Here is a 13,785-nt window from a genome sequence, read left to right as displayed (position 1 = left end):
CCTACTGGGCTGTCAAAAGTCATGACATATTTTTACACAGAAAAACATAAAAGACACCATGACTTTTCCATCAACCCAATAAATCCATAATAGTATAAAAAATTCTCAGCAGCTCTATATCATTAATTATAGTAACAGCATATCACTTCCATCATACTTCAATTGAAATACTCTGAAGAAAAAAATTACAGAAGAAAAACACAGGTCAGCTGAAACTATTTATAGATGCCAATTTTGCTTTTCTAAATCTTTCAGGTAATGAGTAAATCACTTTTAGCTAATATATGACCATGTGAAAATGAATAACTGAAAGACTGTTTAAACAATATATTCAGATAATCATCTATCTCTAGTTTCATTCAGCATTTTAAAATGTAGCCAAACTGGCTGACTTTCACATCCTGTCATTACAGTCCTTTGCTGAACTTGACAAGAAGTAGGATGAGGTGGAAAAAAGCTCTGGACAACACCAAATTGGATTATTTGTCCCATAGAGTTAACTAGAAATTAACAAACCAAAACACCTAACAGAGCGAGCATGTTAATTTAGCATGTAGTACTAATTCCATAGAAACCAAGGCAAAGTCAGTAAAAACAACCATATAACCCAGGGAAGGCCAAATACAGGAGATGGGTTACTTATCTTCTCTGGTACATCATAACATGGGGTTCAAGCATAGGAAACTCTAAATTTTTAATCCCTCTGATTGTTCCTTCTACCTTCATCGAACAATCAACTAATAAATGCCATGCACTTTGCTTTTAAACCCTAATAAACCTATACCTGTCTTAACGGTGCTTTGGTAGGTGAAATGCCTATAGGTGGTAAGGTGTGGTAAGGTTCCTTGGATGGTGTTGAAGAGGGGATCAACCTTGTAGAGCCTAATATACTGACCGTTTTTCTCTTAGAAGGTGGCACCAAGGCTGGTGGCAAGGACATTGGCACAGGTTCTTTCTCCAATGCACAGTACACCAAAAACATGGCCTTCAAAACAGATGAGTTAGAGTCATATATATTAAAATATCAAGCAATTAGCTACTTAACTGAATCTTTAAACTGTCTCAAATTCTTTAAGAAATTAAACTGGGAGACTATGTTAAGCTAAAAAGTTATTGTATACACTGAAAGCAAACAATACAAGGATAAGCAAGGAATCCAACAAATGGAGAAACATACATATTCATCACACATCTGACAAGCAAGTGATAGCAAATCTCTATTAAAAAATCATATAGTGCAACAAAAGAAATGCAAGATCCCGATCAAAACATGGGAAAAAGAGGTGGCCAGGCAGTGGCAAACCTGATTAAACACGTATATTACAGTGTGCAAGGACCCAGTTTGGAGCCCTTGGTCCCCAACTGAGGGGGGAAACGTCACAAGTGGTGAAGCAGGGCTGCTGGAGTCTATCTTCCCCTCTATCCCCCATCCCCTCCCAATTTCTGTCTCTATCTAATAATAAATAAATGAGTATCTTAAAAAAAAAAAACACGGTGAAAAGACATGAATGGGCAAGTTTCCTAAAGAGATACACATGGCCCACAAATACAAAGAAACACTCAGCTTCACTTATCATTAGAGAAATGCAGATGCAAACTGAAAGTACACTGAGACTCCACCTCACACCTGTGAGAGTGGCCTACATCAAGAAATTGGGAAATAACAACCGTTGGTGAGGACGTGGAGAAATGCAAGCTAATGGAAATATAACCTGGTGCAGTCCCTATGGGAAACAGTATGGAGAGTCCTTAAACAAAAGTGGAAATACCTTATGATTCAGTTAATACCACTCTTAAGCATTCATCCAAAGGGCATGAATGAAAAGATCAGTTCAAAGAGATCTATGCAACCCCATGTTCAGAACTGCATTATTCACAGTAATCAAAATATGGATGCCATTTAAATGTCTCATCAACAGATGACCTGATAAAGAAGCTATGGTATATATACTCCATAGAACACTACTCTGCAACTAAAGAAGATGACACTGTCCTCTGGGGCAAAAAAATAAATAGAACCGGAAGTGACTGTGCTTAGTGAAGTAAGTGAAGTGATGATGGACAACTACCGGATGGTTTCACTCAAAAAGAAAGAGAAAGAAAGAAAGAAAGAAAGAAAGAAAGAAAGAAAGAAAGAAAGAAAGAAAGAAAGAAAAAAAGAAAGAAAGGAAGAAAGGAAGGGAGGGAGGGAGGGAGGGAAAGGAAGGAAGGAAGGAAGGATGGAAGGGAGGGAAGGGAAAAGAAAAGAAAAGAGAAAAAAGAAAGGAAGAAAGGAAAAAGTAGCTAATCTACCTGTCTTTAAGATGTTGGAGAATTACGGTAGTTATCCTTTTATCCTTGGGGAGGTGGAAGCACAGAACCCTGGAGGTGAGTACAGTGTGGAATTACATATATCTTGTAATCTTATAATCCTGTAAACCACTTTAAGGCACTAATTTTAAAAAATTTAAAAAATAAAGAAAATTAGGGAGTCTGGCGGTAGCACAGCAGGTTAAGTGCACATGACGTGAAGCGTAAGAACAGCGTGAGGATCCTGGTTCAAGCCTCCAGCTCCCCACTTCCAAGGGAGTCACTTCACAGGCAGTGAAGCAGGTCTGCAGGTATCTGTATTTCTCTCCCCCTCTCTATCTTCCCCTCCCCTCTTCATTTCTCTCTGTCCTAGCTAACAATGACATCAATAACAACAATAACTACGACAACAACAACAAAAAAAAACAAGGGCAACAAAAGGGAAAATAAATAAATATAAAAAGATAAACAAAATTAAAGAAAGGAAGGGAAAAAATAAATTAATTAAGCTGGGAAGAAAAAGAAGGTGGAAAAGAGGGAGATATGAAAGAAAGAAAGGAGACAAGGAAATAAATTAAAGCTAAGCAACTTTGCAAGAGATATCCTGAGTAGCAAAAACTTAAGACAGCCATTATTTCACTAAAGTTTTTGCAATGTCAAGAACAACCAAACTGGGAAAAAACAGTTCAAGGAAGGAGTTTCCTTATATAGAGAGTACCTAAAATTAACAGAAGAAAAAAGAGAATCCAATGGAAACAGAGTATGAATAGATATTTCATAGAACAATAAATACAAGAGACCTACCCTTTAATATATACAAGCATATGCTCAATTTCATTCAGACGAAAACCAGGAAGGTAAAGTATATATTATATTATTTTATGTATGTTATGTTATGTTATGTTAATTATATATTGCTGGAAAGATAGCTAAAAAGGTAGGGTGTGTGTCTTGCCACATATGCGACCACAGTTCAATCCTGGTTACCACATGAGAGTACCACAACACTAGGAAAAGTTCTGGAACTATGGTATCTCTCCCTCCTTTTCTAAAGTAAATACTGTGGGAATTTCAAATCAATTATTTATTGAACGTGTAATACAAAACTGATCATTGCTTTCTATTACCAGTTTATTTTTTTAAGAAATTTTCTTTTTTTGAACTTATTTTATTATTGAATAGAGAGAGAAATTGAGAAGGGAAGGAGAGATAGAGAAAGAGACAGAGACACATACAGCTCTGCTTCACCACCCATCAAGCTTTCCCCCTGCAGATGGGAACCAGGGGCTTGAACCTGGGTCCTTGTACTCTGTAATGTGAGTGCTTATCCAGGTACACCACTGCCTGTCCCCCTATTACCAATTTACAAGTGAAGAAACTAGGACTCTGAAATACTAACGGACGGGGTAGATAGCATAATGGTTATGCAAAGAGATTCCCATGCCTGAAGCTCTGAAGCTCCAGGTTCAATCCCCTGCACCACCATAAGCCAGAGCTGAACAGTGCTCTGGTGTTTCTCTCTGTGTCCTTCTTTCTCTTCACCTCTTTCAAAAATTAAAAATAAATAAAATACTTTAAAATATATATATGTTTGGGAGTCGGGTGGTGGTGCAGTGGGTTAAGCGCACGTGGCGCAAAGCGCAGGGACCAGGTAAGGATCCCGGTTCGAGCCCCCGGCTCCCCACCTGCAGGGGAGTCGCTTCACGGGCGATGAAGCAGGTCTGCAGGTGTCTATCTTTCTCTCCCCTCTCTCTCTGTCTTCCCCTCCTCTCTCCATTTCTCTCTGTCCTGTCCAACAACAAAGCAACGTCAACAATGGCAATAATAACCACAATGAGGCTGCAACAACTAGGGCAACAAAAAGGGGGGGAAATGGCCTCTAGGAGCGGTGAATTCATGGTGCAGGCACCGAGCCCAGCAATAACCCTGGAGGGAAAAAAAAAAAATTAAAAAAATATATATGTTTAAAAAAAAAAAGAAAAGAAATGCTAAACAGCTTGACATATATATATGTATATATATATACATGATATATGTATACATATATCATGTATATATATACATATATATATGGTGAGAAGAGAATTCAAACAAAGATCTTCTATCTGCAAAGTTCTTGTTTTTTCTAAAATTGGTCAGCTTTTTGTGGAGCACACAGATAATTTACAGTATCATTTATTCATCTACAATTAATCAGTATCTAAATTGTAGTAGTCATCAGAAGTAGACAGCCTGGCAAAATTCAAGTTTTCAGGCTCTACTCCCAGAATCAGTAAGTTTGGGGTGGGCCCAAGAATAAATATTTCTTAACAAAATCCAAGTTAATGTTGATGTTACCCCTGAGACCATTTTAACCATTTGACTCTAATTAAAAATTCCCTTCTCCCTAGTCACTAGTCAACTTGATTTCATTTCTAGAAAAATGTAAACTATCTCCAAAAACCTGAAACTCAAGAGAAAAAAGCAATCTGACCAGCACATACTTTTCAACCAAATTCAGAGTATATCATTATGATTTGGTTGACTCCAAGCTAACAGAAGTGACTAAAATCCAGTGAAGGTCAGCCTTTTTATTACTGCAGATGGGAGTCACTTCCTGGAAAAGTGGACACTAGAAGCCAAAGAGCACTGTCAACCATCTGCTGTAAAATAAACAACAAAATTGTTTTGAAATTAAAAAATATATTAATTGTTAAAAATAGACTGGATAACAAAGCTAAAGTCAAATTCCTTTCCCATCAAATGAAACAGAAAAGGTACACAGTATACCAGTGTGTTTTCTTCTTTTATACTCAATCCATATCCAAGTTTGCCATAGAAAAACATTTAGTAATAAATCAAATAAAGCACATAGTTCCTAAAAATATTCTAATTGTAACTAGCTTTTTAATAGCTTTTAATTTTTTTAATATTTATTTATTCCCTTTTTGTTGCCCTTGTTTTTATCGTTGTAGTTGTTTTTGTTGTTGTTATTGATGTCGTTGTTGGATAGGACAGAGAGAAATGGAGAGGGGAGGGGAAGACAGAGAAGGAGAAAGACAGACACCTGCAGACCTGCTTGACCACCTGAGAAGGGACTCCCCTGGAGGTGGGGAGCCGGGGGCTTCAACCGGGATCCATACAATGGTCCTTGCGCTTTGCACCACGTGCGCTTAACCCACTGTGCTACCACCCGACTCCCATAACTAGCTTTTTAAAAATAATTTTTTATCTTTTTATTTATTTACTGGATAGAGAGTGTCAGAAATCAAGAGGGAAAGGGGGAGATAGAGAGAGAGAGAGACCTGCAGTCCTGCCTTCACCACTTGCAAAGCTTTCCCCCTGCAGGTGGGGACTGGGACATGACAACTAGTGTCAACCAGGTGCACCACCACCTGGCCCCACTGTAACTAGTTTTTTTAACTTAAAAAAAAAAAGATTAATTGATTTCTTATGAGAACATTTCACATCAGAGAGAGAAGCCGTAGCACAACTCTGGCACATCCAGTGCTGGGGATGGAACCAAGGATTTCAGGCACACAAATCCTGCACTCTACTAGCTGCGTTATTTTCCCTGGCACATAACAAGTCTGTCTGTTTGTTTGGTTAAACTAAAATGTATTAGTAAATGCATTTATATAGCTAGCAACATACATTTAATTAAGAAGCATTTAGAATATCTTTTTGATGGTTTCAAAATAGATGCATCAAAAATAAACCTAAGCTTACTTAGAGATAGCACGAGAGGGGTTGGGAGCTCCAGTGGCACGACCAGTTAGAACATGGTAGTTATACAGCAAGAGAGGGGTTTTGTTTTACTGACACAGTACATGACTAGTAGTTACTCATTTTATTTTATCCTCTACATTAGAGAGCCCCCTCTTTATTTGCTTATTTATTTATTTATTGGATAGAGACAGCCAGAAATCAACAGGGAAGGGGGTGGTAGGGAGGGAGAATGACAAAGAAATACTTGCAACACTGCTTCACTCACAAAGCTTTCCCACTGCAGGTGGGGACTGAGGGCTCGAATCTGGGTCCTTGTGCTTTATAACACGTGCTCTCAACCAGATGCGCCACAGCCTCACCCAGAGAGCCTTTCTCAAATTTCAGTGGTCATCAGAATCACCTGTGGGGCTTGTTAAAACACAAGCTTTTCAATCCTACTCCAGAGACTCTGATTCAGTTATTCAGTCAAGAATTTGCATTTCTTGTAAGTTATCTGGTGATGCTATGGGATGTTGTATATGTATCTATGTATCTATATGTATCTTGATGTTGTCTATGGGAGACCACACAGACACCTAGTTTTTAGAGTTTCCTTAGATATCTTATTTGTTCAGTGATCTACTCAACTGAATTGCCAATCACAATTTCTTAAAATGGCAACCTGGGATGAAAATATCTTGTTCCATCTGTTTTTCAATACAATATCCTTTATAAATTTAGCTCAGGGAGTCGGGCGGTGGCGCAGTGGGTTAAGCGCACATGGCGCAAAACGCAAGGACCCGCGTAAGGATCCCGGCTTGAGCCCCCGGCTCCCCACCTGCAGGGGAGTCGCTTCACGGGCAGTGAAGCAGGTCTGCAGGTGTCTATCTTTCTCTCCCCTCTCTCTCTGCCTTCCCCTCCTCTCTCCATTTCTCTCTGTCCTGTCCAACAACAAAGCAACGTCAACAATGGCAATAATAACCGCAACGAGGCTGCAACAACTAGGGCAACAAAAAGGAGGAAAAATGGCCTCCAGGAGCGGTGGATTCATGGTGCAGGCACTGAGCCCAGCAATAACCCCGGAGGAAAAAAAAAAAATTAGCTCAAAAAATTAATTGCCAAGAAATTTCTAACCACCAGATACTGTGCTAGGACCAGAAATACAAGTTTTTTTTTAAAAAAATGTTTGTTTTTTTTTTTTGCCTCCAGGGTTATTGCTGGGGCTCGGTGCCTGTACCATGCCTGTACCATGAATCCACTGCTCCTGGAGGCTATTTTTTCCCTTTTGTTACCCTGGTTGTTTTTTTACCATTGTTGTGATTATTACTATTATTTAAATTTTTATTATATTTATTTATTTTCCCTTTTGTTGCCCTTGTTGTTTTTATTGTTGCTGTTGTTATTGATGTTGTTGTTGTTAAACAGGACAGAGAAATGGAGAGAGGAGGGAAAGACAGAGAGGGGGAGAGAAAGACAGACACCTGCAGACCTGCTTCACCAACTGTGAAGCGATTCCCCTGCAGGTGGGGAGCTGGGGGCTAGAACCAGGATCCTTATGCCAGTCCTTGAGCTTTGCGCCATGCACGCTTAACCACTGCACTACTGCCCGACTCCCTGTTGTGGTTATTATTATCGTTGTTACTGTATAGGACAAAGAGAAATGGAGAGAGGTGGGGAAGACAGAGAGAGGGAGAGAAAGACAGACACCTGCAGACCTGCTTCACTGCCTGTAAAGTGACTCCCCTGCAGGTGGGCAGCTGGGGGCATGATTTTAACAGCAAAGTAAAAAGAGCAAACATGTAAAAAGTTAATTTCAAATCAGTACAGTGTGGTCCAAGAGAGATTGTGCAGTAAATAAAAGTGTTGGACTCTCAAGCAAGAGGTCCTGAGTTTGATCCCTAGCAGCACATGTACTGAAGTGGTATCTGTTTGGTTTTTTTTCCTCTCTCCCTTCCCATCCCTTTCATCAATAAATAAATAAAATATTTTAATTTTTTCAATTCAGTGTGAACATGCTAACACAGAAAAGTATAGGTCCTTTATGATCTCCAAATGCCAAAATCTTCTCACATTATGATGACACTACAAATACTAATGATAAAAATTTAGAAAGCCTTCAATCTAAAAAGATACCTGACAGAAAATTTTAAGGATTATGAAGAACTAAAAAATAATGATAAAGGATGAAGTCTACGAAGTATAAATAGCAATGAACCTATCTCTCCAAAGAAGAGAGCAACATGTGGCCTGGAAGGTGTTGCTGTGGATAGAGCAATAGATTCTTGGGCATGAGGTTCTTAGTTTAATCCCCACAGTATCACATAAGTTAGAGCAATACTCTGGGTATTGATCTCTCCCCCTCTCTCCTCCCCCCACCCCATTAATAAATAAATACATACATACTTTTTTTAAAAGGGGGCAAGGATTGTAAACTTACAGTGGAGAAACCTCACAAATACCACCTTAACCAAGTGATTGAGTTTAACATCACCAATGGCAGCATGCACTACCCCCTCCATACATGTGTTGAAAAAGGCATTTCACATCTGTGACATTGTTTCCAAAAATACCCACACCTCCAATCTAATCATGAGTAAAGCATAAGACAAACCTATCCTAGGAAGTATTCAGGATGACTAGTTAGTACACTTCAATATCCCAGAAAAACTAGGTAAAACTGAAAAAACTATCGTATAGCAGAGGGAGTGATGAGACATCATGGTTAAATGCAGTGCACTAACTAGAATGGATACTGGACAGGAAGGAAACACCAATGGAATCCAAAGAAAGTCTAGATGAGTTTTCTGTTTGTTTAATATTGGCCCAGGAATTGACCCCAGGGCCTGATTCATGCAGGATATGCACTCTATTACTGGGCCACCTCCTCAACCCCCTCAAGTCTGCTGCTTCATTAATAGTAGTATACTAACATTAGTTTTAGTTTGGACAAAAGTACCATGGTACATGTTAATAATATGGAAAGCTGGGTAAAAACTATTGAGGTACACTCTAGACTATATCTGAATCTTTTCTGGAACTTGAAACCATTCATAATATGAAGAATTTTTTTTAAAGAGCATAATCTAGAAGGTATAGTCCAGGTTTTGTCACTAATTCCTCTGCATAGGAGCAAATTTATGAGATCATCTCCAACTCTCAAAATCTGTGAAAATCTCATTTACCAAATTGGAGAACAACAGATATAGAAGCCTCCCCTTTAAGTTTAAAAGTAGCAGCTGCAGTCTCAATAAAACAAAAAACAATTTTAGTACGCTAGGATTCCATAGTGTCAACTCATCCAAAACTTTAACAAACTTATTCATCACCTTCTTTGGTCCAATAACAATGTCATAAATGTATACACAATGAGTTTTCAAATTGACACTTGAAAGGGACTATCCCCTCCAGAACCCTATTAGAAACGTTCTACTAAGAAGTAAGACAGGCGCTGGGTAGTGGGCAGTGGCATACCCAGTTGAGTGCACATTACTGTGTGCAGACATGGGTTTAAGCATCTGCTCCCACCTGCGGTGAAGCAGCTCTGCAGATGTGTCTTTCTCTTTCCTTCTCTATCTCGCCTACCCCTCTCAATTTCCCTCAGTTCTATCAAATAAAAATAGAAATAAAATAAAAAGGGGGAAAAAAATGGCCACCAGGAGTGGTGAATTCATAGTGCAGGCAATGAACTCTAGCAATAGCCCCAGGAGTAGTTAAATAATAAAAATATATATTTTTTTATTTTTAAAAGTATATTCAAAGATGTACAAATTCTTTCTAGGATCTACTTTACATTTTTATGTGTACACACACACAAATAACACCCTCAACAGTCATTTTGTGGCCAGAAAACCCAAGACATCACAAGGAGTGACTATTACAAACTCAGTTAAAGAGGAGAGAGAGAAAAAAAAAAATCAAAGATACTCTACATTCCAGATTTTTAATTAAACTATTTGGGTTTCAGAAAATAATAAAAGCATTTACATTTGAAAAGAAACAGGGACCACTCATTAAAAGAACTCATCGCAAAAAAAAAAAAGTTATACAAGTTAAAGAATCTTTTACGAAATTCAATTTTATTTAATTCAGTAAAACAATCAAAATTATTCTATAAAAGAAAATATTATTTATTCTATAGAAGAAAATAAAGAAAATAGTTAAGAATTTAAAAGTCTTCAAAACAAATACTCAGGTTAATAAAGCTTTGGTTCATTAGTGAAATAGTTACTCTTAGAAGATTTCATCTGCACTTCAACAAACTAAATTAGACCATCTCATTAACTTCATTTTTATTTGTTCCCACTCAAAAAATAGACAGCATATACTGGTTCTTTAAAAGAAACCATTTATTCCAAAGGAAAGAGTAAAAATCTTAGAGGTAAGTCTTGTGGGCCTGGTGGTAAGGCACCCAGTATATACTGTATGTGACGACCTGGGCTCAAATCCCAGGGCCCTATCTGCAATAGGGAAACTTTATTGTCCAGCAGCACTGCATATTTCTCTCTCTCTCCCTCCCTCCTCCCCTCCCTTTTCTTGTTCTGCTTCTCTATCAGAGAGGAGAAAAAAACATGGTAGCGAGAGCATTCCAGCAGTAACCCTGCTGGCAAACAAATGAAAGAGGAAAGTTTTGCACATAGTTATCATTTATTTGAATCAGTTTCCATTAATAAGTAAAATTAAATACTAATGAAAAAAAATCAAAGAAATGAGCACAATATTAACAACTATTATCCAAAATAACTGATCGTTTGAGTAAGCACATTAGCTTTTTATTATTCAGGAAGATGTTGTAAAATGTTCAGAGCTCTGCAAAATTCAAATGTAAAGAGTATTTTAAAAATTATTTCTATTTTCAAAGAGTAAGATCAATTTTTTAATTTAGTTAAAAATATATTGATACTTATAAATATATTTTTTAAAAAGTCAATGACCTTGCTACCATGATGCCAACCAGACCTCCCTGGACAGACAACCCCACCAATGTGTCCTGGAGTTCCGATTCCCTAGATCCCTGCCCCACTAGAAAAGAGAGGCAGGCTGAGAGTACAGATCGACCTGTCAATGCCCATGTTCAGCAGGGAAGCAATTAGAGAAGCCAGACCTTCCACCTTTTGCATCCCATGTCCATACTCCCAGAGGGTTAAAGAACAGGAGTGTTAAAAGGTATTAGGGGAGGGGACGGGATACGGAGTTCTGGTGGTGGGAATTGTGTGGAGTTGTGCCCCTCATCCTGTGGTTTTGTCAGTGTTTCCTTTTTATAAATAAATAAAATTTTTTTTTTAAAAATCAATGACTTGCAGTTGTAGTTAAACTGGCTATGTTGCAATAAGTCTAGTTTTGAAAAGCAGCTAGGAGACAGCTCACCCAGTAAAAGACACACAGTGCTGTACATAAGGCTCTGAATCGGAGCCCCTGCACCACGAAGGCACCAGGGATAACAATAGTCGAGTTTCTTGGGTGGTAGAGCACGACAGTGTTGTCTCTGTACTACTTTCTGTGGTTCCTATCTCTCCCTCTCTCTTCTCTATTTCTCTAGAATAAAGAATGAAAAATGGCAGCCCCAGGAAGACTGCTCAGCAGTGGTATCACACAAGACTCCTTCCCCAGTAGCACATAAAACAAAAATTAATATGTGCTATGTTCACCCACTCAGACAAATTAAAATGTGGGAAAAGACCTATGTGAGTGAGGGTATTAATATGGACAAACTATAAGAACAATCATAGACTCAAAAGTACTAAATTAGCTGACTAAAATCTAGAATTTGGGTTACAAAACAATGTGCTAGAATCTGCAGGGGCTGGAAGACCAAAAGATAATGGTTAAAGGTTTAAAAAGCTAGATAAAACTCAATAAAAAAAAAAAATAAGAAGAATAAAAATCATACATAAAATTTGGAAAGAGAAGGGATCATAACCAAAAAGCCAGAGGAGATTTAGAAAATAACAATGTGGGAGTCAGGCAGTAGTGCAGCAGGTTAAGCACAGGTGGTGCAAAGACTGGTGTAAGGATCCCGGTTCAAGCCCCCAGCTCCCCACCTGCAGGGGAGTCACTTCACAGGCAATGAAGCAGGTCTGCAGGTGTCTTTCTCTCCCTTTCTCTATCTTCCCCATCTCTCTCCATTTCTCTCTGTCCTATCCAACAATAATGACATCAATAACAACAATGACATCAATAACAACAACAATAACTATAAAAATAAAACAACAAGGGCAACAAAAGGGAATAAATAAATATTTTAAAAAATGACTTAATAAACAACAATGCAGGGAGCCAGGCGGTGGCGCAGCGGGTTAAGCGCACGTGGCGCAAATCGCCAGGACCTGCGTAAGGATCCCAGTTCGAGCCCCCGGCTCCCCACCTGCAGGGGAGTCGCTTCACAAGCGGTGAAGCACGTCTGCAGGTGTCTGTCTTTCTCTCCTCCTCTCTGTCTTCCCCTCCTCTCTCCATTTCTCTCTGTCCTATCCAACAATAATGACATCAATAACAACAATGACATCAATAACAACAACAATAACTATAAAAATAAAACAACAAGGGCAACAAAAGGGAATAAATAAATATTTTTTAAAATGACTTAATAAACAACAATGCAGGGAGCCAGGCGGTGGCGCAGCGGGTTAAGCGCACGTGGCGCAAATCGCCAGGACCTGCGTAAGGATCCCAGTTCGAGCCCCCGGCTCCCCACCTACAGGGGAGTCGCTTCACAAGCGGTGAAGCACGTCTGCAGGTGTCTGTCTTTCTCTCCTCCTCTCTGTCTTCCCCTCCTCTCTCCATTTCTCTCTGTCCTATCCAACAACAATGACATTAATAACCACAACAATGTTAAACAACAAGGGCAACAAAAGGAAAATAAATAAATAAATAAAGAGAAAAAAAAAAACAACAATGCAATCTTTGGCACCAATTTAGAAAAATCAAAAATATAAACAATTCTATAGCAAAATAAAAGAGAAAATCTGAAGAGAAAACTTTCAGTGATAAATGTAAGTGATAAACGAGGAATTACAGACTTAAAATTAATATGTAAATAGCAGAGTTTAATCTTCAAGGAAGAAATGAATTTGGGATGGGGGCCAGGTGGTGGTGCACCTGGTTAAGTACATACATTACAATGCACAAAGACTCAGGTTCAAGCCCCTGGTCCCCACCTACAGGAGGAAAGCTTCACAAGTGATGAAGCAGGGCTGTAGGTGTCTCTGTCTCCTCCCATATCTATCTCCCCAACCCCTCTCAATTTTACTATCTCTATCTCGTAAGTAAATAAAATACTTTTTAAAAAATGAATTTGGGATGAACTATCCAATTACTAAGAATAACAGTCTCCATATTAGAGGTCAAAAATTTCTCTGCCATCAGGCAGGGGAAATAGTGTAATGGTTATGCAAACAGACTCTCATGCCTGAGGTTCCCAAGTCTCAAGTTCAATCCCCCACCACCATAAGCCAGAGCTGAGTAGTGCTCTTGAATTTCTCTCTGTGTGTGTTTCTCTCTGTAGCTCTCTCAAAAATAAAATTAAAATTAAAAAAAAATTTTTCTCTGCCTTCACAAATGAAAGTATTCTTTATGTTTTCTTTCAATGAAATAAATGTGAAAACTGGGGATATATTTGAAGTAAAATTAGTACCAATACAATTTAAAATCAAATCAAATAAAGACAGCAGAGAATACACAATTTTCTATTATCCATTAGTTTAGAAATATTGATTGATTATTGCACCAAAGTCAAAGACTCTGGGGTTGAGGGGGAGGTTCAAGTCCTGGAATATGATGGCAGAGGACCGAGTGGGGGTTGAATTATTATGTGGA

At 38.5% G+C, this 13,785-nt stretch overlaps 1 protein-coding gene across 3 annotated transcripts in view; it reads right to left on the bottom strand.

Moving 5' to 3' along the window:
* Window positions 1-13,785, bottom strand: part of EPS15 (epidermal growth factor receptor pathway substrate 15) — a 133,047-nt gene that overhangs the window by 67,677 nt on the left and 51,585 nt on the right. For all 3 annotated transcript variants that reach the window (XM_060205904.1, XM_060205906.1, XM_060205905.1), the window contains one exon: window positions 896-985. In XM_060205904.1, the coding sequence (XP_060061887.1) occupies window positions 896-985 (90 nt within the window). The remainder of the gene's footprint in view (window positions 1-895; window positions 986-13,785) is intronic.

Source organism: Erinaceus europaeus, chromosome 13 (assembly GCF_950295315.1).
Source record: "Erinaceus europaeus chromosome 13, mEriEur2.1, whole genome shotgun sequence".
NCBI classification, from domain to species: Eukaryota; Metazoa; Chordata; class Mammalia; order Eulipotyphla; family Erinaceidae; genus Erinaceus; species Erinaceus europaeus.
This window is presented reverse-complemented; position numbering and strand designations above follow the sequence as displayed.